The 14,338-nt window shown below is 47.0% G+C and overlaps 1 protein-coding gene across 4 annotated transcripts in view; it reads left to right on the top strand.

Moving 5' to 3' along the window:
- The window catches only part of TMEM94 (transmembrane protein 94), a 114,304-nt gene that overhangs the window by 31,576 nt on the left and 68,390 nt on the right, over window positions 1-14,338 (top strand). For all 4 annotated transcript variants that reach the window (XM_073588003.1, XM_073588004.1, XM_073588002.1 and 1 more), the window contains 5 exons: window positions 9,318-9,434; window positions 9,911-9,967; window positions 10,055-10,159; window positions 10,688-10,852; window positions 10,947-11,126. In XM_073588003.1, coding sequence (XP_073444104.1) covers window positions 9,318-9,434; window positions 9,911-9,967; window positions 10,055-10,159; window positions 10,688-10,852; window positions 10,947-11,126 — 624 coding nt within the window. The remainder of the gene's footprint in view (window positions 1-9,317; window positions 9,435-9,910; window positions 9,968-10,054; window positions 10,160-10,687; window positions 10,853-10,946; window positions 11,127-14,338) is intronic.

Here is a 14,338-nt window from a genome sequence, read left to right as displayed (position 1 = left end):
GTGTTTTTTGTTAAAGCGAACCTGTCAGCTGTTTTGGCCGCTATAAGGTACGGCCACTGCCTTTCAGGGCTGATATACGGCATTCTATAATGCTGTAGATAAGTCACCGATCCAAACTGCAAGTTAAGAAAAATAAGTTTTATTATACTCACCTGCAGGGCGGTCCGGTCCGATGGGTGTCGCAGGTCTGGGTCCGGCGCCTCCCATCTTCTTGCGATGCCACCCTCCTGTTGCTTCATCGCTCCCCGGCATCGCGCTCCTGCATAGGTGTACTTGTCTGCCCTGTTAAGGGCAGAGTAAAATACTGCGGTGTGCAGGCGCTGGGACTCTCTGACTTTTCCCAGCGCCTGTGCACTGCAGGAATTTGCTCTCGACGGCCCCGGATCTGCGACACCCAAGGGACTGGACACCCCCCTTCCCCGGTGAGTATAATAAAACTTATTTCTCCTATGCCTCATTGGGGGACACAGACAGTGGGTGTTATGCTGCTTGCCACTAGGAGGACACGAAGTAAACCAGAAAAAAAGTTAGCTCCTCCCCTGCAGTATACACCCTCTCGCTGGATGAGATTTCTCGAGTTCTTGCTTAGTGTCTATAGGAGGCACTTGGGTCTGTCTTCAGACCCCACTGTTTTTATTTTATTTTTACATTTTCTGTAAATTTTTATTTTTTAATTAAAGGAGTGAAGGGGGTGACGGTTCCCTTCTAAGGCCCGCTCTCCCCAAACCAACAACAGGCAAGCACGCAGAGTATACCTCCCCGTACACTTTCCTGCGACGATTGGGGTTGATTCCTCTGGCGATGATCCTTACGGTCCCGGTAATCCACGGCTACGAGGGCAAGCGCATGGAGTGCAATGGAGAAGACTGGAATAGCGCTTCCGAATGCCCTGAATCAGCCCCATAGCTCTCTATCCCCCTGCCATAGGAAGGATCGATTGAGCATACCCCTTTAAGAACTCCTCCAGCTCTGCTACATCAGCCCAGGAGGATGAGAAGACCTGCATGGATGGCCCCGGACAGCGCGGCATGCCGAGCACTGGAGTGGAGGTATGAGGTCGAGTCCTGGTCCCCGGGAGAAGCGCTGACTTAGCGTCAGCGGCGGTGCACCGGCTCCCCATGGCGGGCCCCGCCCCCGGCGCCTACTGCGGGTTGGCCAAAAATGTAGTTGCCGGCTTTTCCGGCCTGCTAGGCCGCAATTTGAATAGCGCCGCCTACGCTATCGTCGCCGCCCCCTCCTCTTGGCGCCTCTTTCCTTACGACACGCGCAATCCTAATCTCGGGGGCCATGTCTTTTACCTCAGCCTGCTCTGGACAAGAGCTGTGAGGTGCGCCCTCTGCCAGATACCGGGTGACACCACAGGGCCACCGCTATTCCTCCCGGGGGACTCGGCACAGGACCGTGGGTAAACTGCATCTGCCCTCAGATTAAAGCTTAACCCCTTCCCGGCACACCCTATCTCATTTAAAAAAACCAAGCGTGTGCGCAGGTTATTTACTACCAGCCATCCGGAGTTTAAGGAAATTGTCCAGAAAGATAGGGATCGGCCACATAAGCGGTTCACAGGGCAAAAGTCTGCTGAGGCTAAATACCCTTTTGATCCAGATCTAATGAAGGATTGGTTACAGTCCCCACCGGTCGACCCTCCTGTATCGCTTCTTGCTTCTAAAACGCTCCTATCTATTTCTGAGGGCTCCTCAGTCAGAAATCGCTCTGATCGTCAAATTGACTACCTTGCCGGCTCAGTTTTTGAAGCTTCAGGAGCGGTCCTTTTTCCATCTTTCGCAGCAATTTGGGTCACTAAGGCAATGGCTGCTTGGGCAGAAGTCTTGATTACTTCCTTCCAGGGCACCAATCTTCCTCCGGAGGCAACCTCTGTCGCCAGGCAGATAATTCACGCAGCAGACTTTGTAGTGGACACTTCTTTTGATGCCGCCAATTGCGCTGCTCAAACTGCCGCTAATGCAATTTCCATTAGAAGAGCCCTATGGCTCCGCGACTGGCGGTGGAAGATGAACTTCGAAAAGTCTTTCCCAAAACCGGCTCAGCAGATTTCCTTTTTAGGAATTATCTTGGACACTTCCCGCGGGTTGGTCATTCATCCTCCAGAAAAGACCCAAGCTTTACAAGAGGCAGCGCGGACTGCTTCCCGACCGGTTTCTCACTCCATTCATTTCAGCATGAGAGTTCTTGGAAAAATGGCGGCTGCGATGGAAGCAGTTCCATTTGCACAGTTCCATCTCCGTCACTTACAACATGCGTTGCTGTTAGCTTGGGACAAGAACCCGTTCTCCCTGGATCGTCGGATCCTTCTTTCCCTGCGGGTTAGGCAAGCCCTCAGGTGGTGGACACTGAGGTCCTCCCTGAATCAAGAAAGGTCTTTTCTCCCAGTAAGATGGTTAGTAGTAACCACTGACGCACTTCTTCTCAGCTGGGGTGCGGTCTTTCGTCACCACACGGCACAGGGTCGTTGGTCAACCCGAGAGTCACGTCTCCCCATCAACATTTTGGAGATACGAGCTATTAGATTAGCTCTACGGAGTTTCCACCATCTCCTCGCAGGTCTCCCCATCAGGATCCAATCCGACAACGCCACGACTGTAGCGTATATCAACCGCCAGGGAGGTACCCGGAGCAGGATGGCCATGCACGAAGTGAATCACATCGTCCATTGGGCTGAGACCAACCATTCATCCATCTCAGCAATCCACATCCCGGGCGTAGAAAATTGGGCGGCAGATTTTCTCAGTCACCAAGGCATTACCTCGGGGGAGTGGTCTCTTCATCCGGAAGTCTTTCAACAGATTTGTCATCGTTGGGGGACTCTGGATGTAGATCTCATGGCCTCAAGACGAAACAACAAGGTTCCTCTGTTCATTGCCCGATCGTGCGATCCATGCGCCATCGGAGCGGACGCCCTAGTTCTGCCATGGCACCGGTTCCGGCTCCCGTACATCTTTCCCCCTCTTCCCTTGCTTCCGAGGGTCATCAAGAAGATCAGAGTGGAGGGAGTACCAGTGATCCTAGTCGCGCCAGATTGGCCGCGCCGAGCATGGTATGCAGAACTAATACAACTAGTCGCCGACGTCACCTGGCGACTTCTGGATCACATGGATCTACTCTCACAGGGCCCGATTTACCACCAGAACTCCTGGGCCCTGTCTTTGACGGCGTGGCCGTTGAATCCTGGATTTTAGCAAAGGCTGGGTTCTCTCACGACGTGATTTCCACCATGATTAGTGCTAGGAAGCCTGTGTCCATACGTATCTATCACCGCACCTGGAAAACCTTCTTTTCGTGGTGCAAGGATCATGGTCGATCCCCTCTGGTGTTTTCCATTCCGGCCATATTGGAATTCCTTCTATCCGGATTAAAGTCAGGCCTCGTGTTTAGCTTGCTCAAGGGCCAAATTTCGGCCTTGTCAGTGCTTTTTCAACGCAAAATTGCCACCAAACTTCAGGTCAAGACGTTCATTCAGGGAGTTTCCCATGTAGCGCCTCCTTATAGAAGGCCATTGGAATCATGGGACCTTAACCTGTTTCTCGGGGCCTTACAGGAGGCTCCTTTCGAACCGCTGCAGGACGTTTCACTGACCATCCTCTCGGAAGGTGGTCTTTCTAGTGGCAATTACGTCAATTAGACGAGTTTTGGAATTGGCGGCCCTGTCCTGCCATTCTCCGTTCCTGCATTTTCATCAGGACAAGGCAGTTCTCAGGTTGTCCCCGTCCTTCCTGCCCAAGGTGTCGTCTCCTCTTTCCATCTCAACGAGGAAATCGTTTTTGCCTTTCCTTTTGTCCGGTGCCAGTCCATCGCATTGAGAAGGCCCTCCACACCCTGGATGTGGTTAGGGCTCTGAGACAGTACGTTTCGCGGACGGCTCCCTTCCGCAAGTCAGATGCCCTGTTCATACTTCCAGAGGGGCATTGGAAAGGTCTAGCCGCTTCAAAAGCAACACTAGCCAGGTGGATTCGCTTGGCAATTCAGGAATCCTACCGTGTCAGGAATGCGCCTGTCCCAGCGGGGATTAAGGCGCACTCTACCCGTTCAGTGGGCGCCTCTTGGGCCATTCGGCACCAGGCCTCGGCAGAATAGGTTTGCAAGGCTGCGGCTTGGTCCAGTCTGCATACTTTTACAAAACATTACCAAATTCATTCTCAGGCCTCTGCGGATGCAGCTCTCGGCAGACGCATCCTGCAATCGGCAGTACCTCAGTGTTGACTCAGTGGTACATGGGGTATTATCAGATGTATGCTCCCCACCCAGGGACTGCTTTAGGACATCCCACTGTCTGTGTCCCCCAATGAGGCGTAGAAGAAATAGGGATTTTTGTGTACTCACCGTAAAATCCTTTTCTCCGAGCCATTCATTGGGGGACACCGCACCCACCCTGTTTAGCCTACTGGCTCATTGTAGCATTCTTAGGTTGTGACTTAGTTATGGTTATTGTTGACTGTTTAAGCTCCTACTGCTTTTTTTTCACCGAACTGGAGAAATCTCATCCAGCGAGAGGGTGTATACTGCAGGGAGGAGCTAACTTTTTTTCTGGTTTACTTAGTGTCCTCCTAGTGGCAAGCAGCATAACACCCACTGTCTCTGTGTCCCCCAATGATTGGCTCGGAGAAAAGGATTTTAGGGTGAGTACACAAAAATCCCTCTTTTTCTTCTCTTTTAGGTTGGATCGGGGGCTTATCTACGGCATTATAGAATGCTGGAGATAAGCCCTGAAAGGCAGTGGCCCCATTTCATAGCGGCCAAAACAGGTGACAGATTCGCTTTAATTATTCTAATTTACTGAGATAATGACTTTTGGGTTTTCATTGGCTGTAAGCCATAATCATCAACAATAACAGAAATAAACACTTGAACTAGAGTCATTACAAACAGAGTGATCTAATATGAGTTTCACTTTTTGTATTGAAGAACTGAAATAAATTAACTTTTTGATGATATTCTAGTTTTGTGAGAAGCATCAGTAAATACTATCCATACTCTGCCAGGCCATAGTGGCTGAGGTCCTTGGAGTCAAACTGTAAGCTATGTATTTACAAACATGGAAATATCTCTTACTCCATCGCCAGAGTTTTTTTTTCTATTTCCAGTACCTTGAATAGTAAAATAAATGGTGTCATTAAAAACTGCTACTCCTCCTGCAAAAAACAAGCCTTCATGTGGCTGTGTTGGCTGAAAACTAAAAAAGTTATAGCTTTAAGAAGGGTAGGAAAAAACAAAAGCACTGAATATTGCCCAGCTTAAAATGAGTATATTCAGTTTACAGATGCTGCTGTAACTCTGTGCAGTAAAGCTTTATGGTTATCCTGCCTCAGATGTTGGTCATTGTGCGACATCATATCTGCCATGTGTCCAGAATCTGAACAAACCGCATTCTCCTTACCACAATAAAATGTCCAGTGCTGGTTCATCATCCTTTTAAGATTAACTCCTTTATTACACAGTTGTCTAGTTCATTTGGCGGGCTTAGGCTACTTTCAGATTTCCGTTTTGAAGCATCAGGCGCGATGCGGCGAAAAATGTAAAAACCGGATCCGGCGCCTGTTGCCACAGGATCCGGCTTTTTTCCCATAGACTTACATTATCGCCGCATTGCGCCTGATGGCCATGCGGCGTGTCCGGCTTTTGCCAGAAACGGCAAAAAATGCCTGTCCGGTGTCTGCAAAAAACGTTCCATGCGACGTTTTTTGACAGCGCCGGACCGCTTTTTTGCAGAGCGCATGCGCTAAGACTCTTTCTCCCTCTCCCTCTTCTGCGCCGTATCTGGCAAAAACAGATGATCCGGTGGGCTGCGGCTTCTACTGGATCAGGTTTGACAACTTTTCGCCGCAGCCCACCGGATTTAAAAATCTGAAGTCTGAAAGTAGCCTTAGGAAGCATACAGTTAGGTCCATATATATTTGGACAGAGACAACATTTTTCTAATTTTGGTTCTAGACATTACCACAATGAATTTTAAACAAAACAATTCAGATGCAGTTGAAGTTCAGACTTTAAGCTTTCATTTGAGGGTATCCACATTAAAATTGGATAAAGGGTTTAGGAGTTTCAGCTCCTTAACATGTGCCACCTTGTTTTTAAAGGGACCAAAAGTAATTGGACAGATTATTTCTAGTACTTGGTGGAAAACCCTTTGTTGGCAATGACTGCCTGAAGTCTTGAACTCATGGACATCACCAGATGCTGTGTTTCCTCCTTTTTGATGCTCTGCCAGGCCTTCACTGCGGTGGTTTTCAGTTGCTGTTTGTTTGTGGGCCTTTCTGTCTGAAGTTTAGTCTTTAACAAGTGAAATGCATGCTCAATTGGGTTGAGATCAGGTGACTGACTTGGCCATTCAAGAATATTCCACTTCTTTGCTTTAATAAACTCCTGGGTTGCTTTGGCTTTATGTTTTGGGTCATTGTCCATCTGTAGTATGAAACGACCAATCAGTTTGGCTGCATTTGGCTGGATCTGAGCACACAGTATGGCTCTGAATACCTCAGAATTCATTCGGCTGCTTCTGTCCTGTGTCACATCATCAATAAACACTAGTGACCCAGTGCCACTGGCAGCCATGCATGCCCAAGCCATCACATTGCCTCCGCCGTGTTTTACAGATGATGCGGTATGTCTTGGATATGAGCTGTACCATGCCTTCGCCATACTTTTCTCTTTTCATCATTCTGGTAGAGGTTGATCTTGGTTTCATCTGTCCAAAGAATGTTCTTCCAGAACTGTGCTGGCTTTTTTAGATGTTTTTTAGCAAAGTCCAGTCTAGCCTTTTGATTCTTGATGCTTATGAGTGGCTTGCACCGTGCAGTGAACCCTCTTGTATTTACTTTCATGCAGTCTTCTCTTTATGGTAGATTTGGATATTGATACGCCTGCCTCCTGGAGAGTGTTGTTCACATGGTTGGCTGTTGTGAAGGAGTTTCTCTTCACCATGGAGATTATTCTGCGATCGTCCACCACTGTTGTCTTCCGTGGGCGCCCAGGTCTTTTTGCATTGATGAGTTCACCAGTGCTTGCTTTCTTTCTCAGGATGTACCAAACTGTAGATTTTGCCACTCCTAATGTTGTAGCAATTTCTCGGATGGGTTTTTTCTGTTTTTGCAGCTTAAGGATGGCTTGTTTCACCTGCATGGAGAGCTCCTTTGACCTCATGTTTCCTTCACAGCAAAACCTTTCAAATGCAACCACCTCAAATCAACTCCAGGCCTTTTATCTGCTTAATTGAGAATGACATAACGAAGGGATTGCCCACATCTGTCCATGAAATAGCCTTGGAGTCAGTGTCCAATTACTTTGGTCCCTTTAAAAACAGGGTGGCACATGTTAAGGAGCTGAAACTCCTAAACCCTTCATCCAATTTTAATGTGGATACCCTCAAATGAAAGCTGAAAGTCTGAACTTCAACTGCATCTGAATTGTTTTGTTTAAAATTCATTGTGGTAATGTCTAGAACCAAAATTAGAAAAATGTCTGTCCAAATATATATGGACCTAACTGTACATCCCCTGAACTCCCATTTCAGCGACTTTTCACAGTCTGAACTCTTTATTCTCACTAAATTAACCCTTATGGGCACATTGTAGGTTCATGATAAGTAGTTTTTAATATGAATGAAGATTGTTTGTTTTTTAATAATAAGTCATTGGTTCTTCATCACATTGAACTGCTTGATACATTATGAGACATTAATCTCTTGTGTTTTTTTTTTGTTTTTGGAAGTGATCGTAATTCAATTATAGGGTTGTACAACATTATAAATGCTCTTGAGTTTAAAGGGAACCTGTCACATTGTAAATACATTCTGACCTGCCTGTAGAATGGTATGGAGCTAGAGTAGATTAGTATAAAAGTTTGTGGGAAATTGTTCAAAAACCCTTCTTTGTTTACTCTCTGCTTATTATAGAGTTTTCAGACAAAAAGGAAGTCTTCTGAGTGAGTGACAGCTTTCCTTTTATAAGTGTGCATACAGAGATGGCTGTCAATCACTGATAGGATCGCCCCTTGTGCCGAAAAGCATGCATTGAGCAGAGATTTAAAGGGAGTGTCCAGTCCAAAATGATAAGTCTGCCGTCACTCTGTGTGACAGCAGACTTATGAATCCCCCCCCCAGCGTGTGCACTATGGGCTGCTTGGATTTTTCTGGTTTCTGCGCCGGGACTGAAGGGTATGTATGCGTTATACATACCCCCGGCCAGAACCCGACTAGTGGGCGCAGCCTCACTCCATAGACTTGTATGGAGGGAGGCCGCACCCACTAGTCGGGGTCTGGCCGGGAATATGTATATTGCAAAGCGTATATAACCACCCTCTGGTCCCGACTCATAAACCAGCTAATCCCCACAGTGCATTCGCTGGTGGAATTCATAAGTCTCCAGTCATACAGAGTGACTGTAGTCTTATCTATTTGGACCAGACAACCCCTGTAAACGAATAAAATGTAAGGCTAGGTTCACATTAGCGTTTGAGTCTGCAGCGTATCATCCGCATCCACAAAACGCATGTTTACGCAGCGTTTTTTATGTGCATCTTCTTACGCATGATGGAAAAAAACACTGCGTGTGCATGCGTTTGTATGTGTTTTGGCATGCATTTGCGTTGTTTATGTGCATGTGTTAGATATGACATCAGAAAAATGGACGTGTCTCATGGGATTTCTGTTAACATTTTGAAGAACGCATGTGTACGCATGTCCTTGCATACCAGTGCGTTCCCACAGACAGTAATACGTTTTTTTGACGCACTCATGCGCATGTCTGTGCATATTTGACGGATTTTTGACACCTCAAAAAATACATGATGTTGCATTTGCCGCACACCTCGAAACGACGCATGCATACGCAAAAGCATGTCCCTGCATACACCATGTTAAATATATGTACGCATGCGGATCAAACGCTGCGCACACAGACGCTAATGTGAACTTTTCCTACAAACCAATATATCATTTTGCTTAACTGATCTTGCTTTTTCTCATAATACCTGCAGATTGGTCTACATTATCAATGTGACACGTTCATTTTATCATATACTGCATACCTGGAAAGTAGCAAGCTCCTTGACTATCCCATACGCTTTAATGATTAGACCAAAGAAAGAAAGAATGTTAATAGCCGTAAGGGAAGGTGGAAGATCTGCTGCAATTCACCACTGGCAGAACGTCTCTCACAGGTTGCCGAAATCAAATTAAAATGTGACTTACGCTGATGATATAACATATGGATGCTAGATCATCCGTACAAGTCAAATGTTAATGAGTCCCTCTCCTGTATCTATGTGTACCCAGTAACAACTATCCACGCTTTTTTGGCATTTAGGTGAATGCTGTGCTGCCAGTTCTTCCTCTTCTTTTCCCTGTCATGTGGATTTTGGTAACGGCATTATGTGAAGCTCGTGTGTTGGCCCAAATGAGCCGAAAGTATCCAACTTCTCTGGTGAGTGTTCTTTAAAATAACCTGTGCCAAAAAAGTTAGGAGCACCGGTTCCTAATAATCGTACAGCATAAACAGACTGCTGATCGTCTGACAAACGAACAAAGCTCTTGCTCGTCTAAATAGATGATTTTTAAACTTGCGTTGGCAGCACATTCTCCTGTGTAAATGGGACTCGTGCTGTCAAGGACAGTGACAGTCTATGCACACAGAACAATCTATTTTTGATCGTTCTGTGCGCATCGTCGGTTTAGACAGGCTATCGGCAAACATGTAGCTGGTGCGCTGTCATTTCATGGAGTGTGAACAAACGCTGAAAAGGTTTTCGCCTCTTCACATTTGATTAACTTCTGCCGCATTTATGTGAAAACTGAAAGGGAGATTTCTATCGCAGGTTTTGTGTTAGGAGGATAAGCGACTTGTATACTAGTTATATGCCCTCTTTTAAAGCAGTTGTTTGCCTTTGTTATCTTTCTTAGGTGGCAAAGTTCTCCGAGGATACTCTTAGCAGTTATACAGAGGTTGCATCAACACAGGTCTGTATGTAGAGGATTAGCTGATGTACAGTTCCTCTTTTCTGTGCTGTATTTTCCTAAAAATGACATTATGTGCTTATTTACTAGGAGATGCTGCGCTCTGTGTGTTCTCACTTTCTACATGTTGTTAGGGGGACGTGTGAGACTCTGGCATATACTTCTCGTTTGTTGCATGGTCTGGGATCTGTCACAGTGAGTAAAGTTTCCAAGTTACCTTGGATTGGCATATTGAAAGATTATAAGCTCAATGAGTATACCAATATCAGTCTCTCCTGACTTCCACATACACATGAATGCTTAGCAGAGGCAGCTGTCAAATTTCCCGGACGTTTGGTCCCACTAAAAATGTCAGGCTTGGTAACTTGCGATAATTATACAGCTTTTAGACAATTTAATTCTCGTAAAGACTTCTCCGAAGAATAGAAATAATAAGCGTTTTTTTTAATATCTAGAGGAGTGATGTTTTTTTTTCTTTTCAACACAGATGAGGATTCTTTACACTAAGAGCAGTGAGAATGTGCAACCTTCTGCCAGAGGACTTTGTTGTGCTAAATTTGTTAAAAGCTCAATAGAGGCCTGAATATCTTTGAGTGTAATATACATGTATGAACAAAACACTTTTGTCATTTTTATTTTCATGTGTGGGGTGATGATCTTTAGTAAATTTCTATAAACATGAGGATGTTTTCCTGAGTAATGTAAACTGTGCTCTTTTAAAAGGTCATTTGCTGTGTGGACAAACAGGGAGTCCTTTCCTGGCCAAATCCCAGTCCTGAGACAGTTCTGTTTTTTAGTGGACGAGTTGATCAGACCACTGATAGACATGATGATCTCACTGATCAATTATCCCTGCGTTCATTCTGCCAGACCGATTTAGAGGATGAGGTGATGCTCAAATTTAGTTTTTTTGTACATCATTATAATTATTTACAATAGCTTACATTTTCTGGAATGTCTTTCCTATCTGTTTTCTCTGCAGCCTCAAGAGATGGTGGCACTATTAGCAGAGACCAATATTCTACAGCTAGTAAATGAGCAGGATACTACGGAGCGTCAGAATGATGTCACTAGACCTTCTGAAACTCAGAGAAAACCTCATAGTCGGAACAAACATGCATCAGGCTCTAATGTGAGCTTCAGCCAGGACACTGGTGGACAGGTATATAAAATGTCTACTAAAGTATGATGATCTATAACTTCCAATCACACTCTTCATACACGGAAGGATTACTATGTTCATACATCTATTACTGTTTTCCCTTAAGGTTTCTTTGTAGAATAGCATAGTACACTATTCTATCCTTTTAAAAAAAAAAAAAAGCAACTGCAGTGAGAGAGGTGCAGGTGCTGGATTAATAGCTACACTGCTCAGCACTGCTTTATAATTTCTGCTGTCCTTAGGGTTGTTCTGCAGAGAGTTAGGGGAGCAGAATCCTCCTTTATCGCTTCATTGGGGGACACTAACTGTCGCTAGGAGGCTAACACTACGCAAAAAAGGAAAATAGCTCCTCAGCAGTATACACCCAATAAGTAACTCAGTTTAAGCTTATTGTCAGAAGGAGGCGGACCTGGATCTGATCCCAGATCCGCAGTTTTCCTTTTCAGGTCACCTATTGTGTTTTATTAACTTTTTTCCTTTGTTTTTGTAGGGTGTTCTTCATCTTCAGGGTAACGAGGTAATTTCTCACCCTGTTTCCCACACTTATACGACTGAAAGAGCAATGTGGTGTTACCCACATCGCCCACTCTCGTGCCCACAAGGCAAGACCTAATCCACTGTCACCTTTACGGATGCTTCAGGGTGATTCCTGGTGGCCGGTCCTAGCCTTTTCCCCCATCCCACCCTACGAGAAAGATGGTGGTCACCAGCGTTGGCCTTCCCCCTTCTTATAAGGGGTTGAGGCCGTCTTCTGCACAGTCTGTAAACGATGCGGGAAGGAGGATTTCCCATACCATTGACCCCATCCACCTGGGGGCTCCTGATGAAATCCTCATTGGTGAAGAGGACCGGCGCTCTCCTTGCAGGTATGTATGATCCCATCCCCATAGCGTGACAGGACCGAGTAGGATCACTGTTAGGGTTAGGGCGGCTATAATTCTGTAAAGCCCTGCATAGCGGCGGCTATTTCTTTCTGGCCGGTCTCAGACTCAGTGACCCACTCCCTTCTTCCTGGCCACGCCTCCTCCCGGCTTCCTCTGACCACTCACCACTGCACTTTTGAATTGTGCTCCCTTTACAGCTAATAGAAGGGCTTGCCTTCCTGCAGACTTGGCCACGACCCCCGCTACACAGCACGCGTCTTTCCGGCGCGCTTTTGCTCCTATCACGGAGCTTCCTCGGTCTGCTAGTACACACCCTCGGCGATTCAGCCAATCGGAAGCGTACTTTCACTTCCCTCACAGGCCGGCATTTCAGGCACGCCCACTGCAGAGCATCATGCTTGCTGGGACTCAGCTCAGCCTATGCTCCGTTAGAGCTTGTGCCTCAGCAGAAAGGATCATCTCTGCAGTCTCTGCTCATCAGAGCCTCTCAACTGCTACAGGGGGACAAAGGCAGCCACACAGTCACTGCTGATCATCGCCTAATCATGCGCTACCCTCTCCCTTTTTTCTAGCCTCCCAAATAGCCCTTCTCAGCAGTATTAACAAGGCTCGACTTATGCCCAACCCTAGAGAGGCTTCTCGTTGCCCCTCTAAGCCTACTGTGATTCATTACACCTGTGCCCTCGGCAAAAGAAAGTGGTCCTCAGGTCAGACTTCCCCTTTCTCCCCGTCCTACAGGCCTTCCACCATGTCTGCCCCACAGGAGCCCCTAACGTCCGGGATGAGACAAACACCCCTCCCTCTGGAGTGGGCTGTTGCCATGTCACAGTCGGTCTCTGACCTGACAAAAGTATCACAGTCCCTGGTCCAGATCCTGGTCACGGTGATTCGCACGCACCTGACCATGACCTTCGCAGGGACAGATCGGGTGCAAAGGAACACAGGCTCTTATCAGTTTCCCGGACCCCTCTGCATCCTCTAGGATGCTCTCCTCTCCCCATGCCCCCTCCTTGGAGATGGGTTTTGGGTTGGATGCAGATTCCCAGTCTGAGTCTGATAGGGACCAGGTCTCAAAAATGCATGATATGGTCACTAGCCTTATCTTGTCAATTACCCAAACTCTTAACCTAAAGGAGGACGAGGCACCTGCTCAGGAGCACTCTATTTCCTTCAAACGGGTAAAACGTCCTTCCCGGACTTTTCCCAATCACAGGGAAAGCGGTTATGGCTAAACACTAGGAATATCCTGAAAAGCACTTCCTGGGAATGAAGCAGCTAGACATTTTTAATCCTTTTAGCCCAGACCTCGTTGGTAGATGGGCTGAGTCCCCTAATGTGGATCCGCCGGTTTCTCGGCTGTCTTCCAAGACAGTCTTGTCTCTGCCGGACGGTGCATCTCTTAAGGACGCTACGGATAGGCAGATTGAGTCCTTAACTAAATCAGCCTTTGAAGCGGCTGGAGCCATCCTCTGTCCCATCTTTGCCTCCACCTGGGTGGCAAAGTCCATGTTTGCCTGGGCAAGGATACTTCGCCAGAGTATCCTAGCCGCATCTCCTCCGGATGAGATGGCAGATTGCCCATGTCGGCAAATATCTTCTGACCGCCTCCTTGGAAGCGGCCAGTTGTTCCACCAGGGCAAACAGCAACATCGTTGCTATACACCTCATTCTCTGATTGAAAGCATGGAATGCAGATCCACCCTCAAAAAAGTCTCTAACTAACCTTGCTTTTCAAAATTTATGATTTTCGGGTCCAAAATGGATCAAATAATTTCGGATGCTACTGGCGCGAAAAGTTCCTTTCTTCCCTTGTCCAGACCTAAATGTCCTTTCAATAGGAAAAGGTTGCTTCATTTTCGTTCCTTTCGGCCCTTCTCTTCTTTAGGGACTCCCCCCCCCCCCCCCCCCCCCCCCAGCAGGACCGCTCTTTCGCCAAGGGGAAAGGAAGAAGCCGTCCTTCAAACCTGCACTTCACTGGCGGCCATAGGGTCGCACCTCCAAGCCCTCTGGTCCGTCCCAGCTGGATTTTCAACAGAGGGAAGTCTTCCCTGATCCCAGCACAGCACCTGGTGTTTCTGTGCATGAGGTTTGACACTGCCCAGGCCCGTGTTTTCCTTCCAAAGGAAAAGTTTCTCTCTCCCTACCAGGGGATCCACATTCTAAAGCAACCAACTCCTCTCCCCCTACGGTCCTGCATGAGAGTTCTGGGGAAGATGATTGCTGCCAAGGAAGCGGTGCCTTTTGCCCAGTTCCAATCCCATCCTCTTCAGCTGGCCCTCTTGTCTGTCTGGGACAAAAGGACGTCTCCCTGGACCAGCCCGTGCTTTT

This window comes from Dendrobates tinctorius, unplaced genomic scaffold, assembly GCF_039654945.1.
Source record: "Dendrobates tinctorius isolate UK_male_01 unplaced genomic scaffold, ASM3965494v1 ptg000103l, whole genome shotgun sequence".
NCBI lineage: Eukaryota > Metazoa > Chordata > Amphibia > Anura > Dendrobatidae > Dendrobates > Dendrobates tinctorius.
Note: the sequence above shows the minus strand (reverse complement) of the source record. Positions and strands in the feature narration are given on the sequence as shown.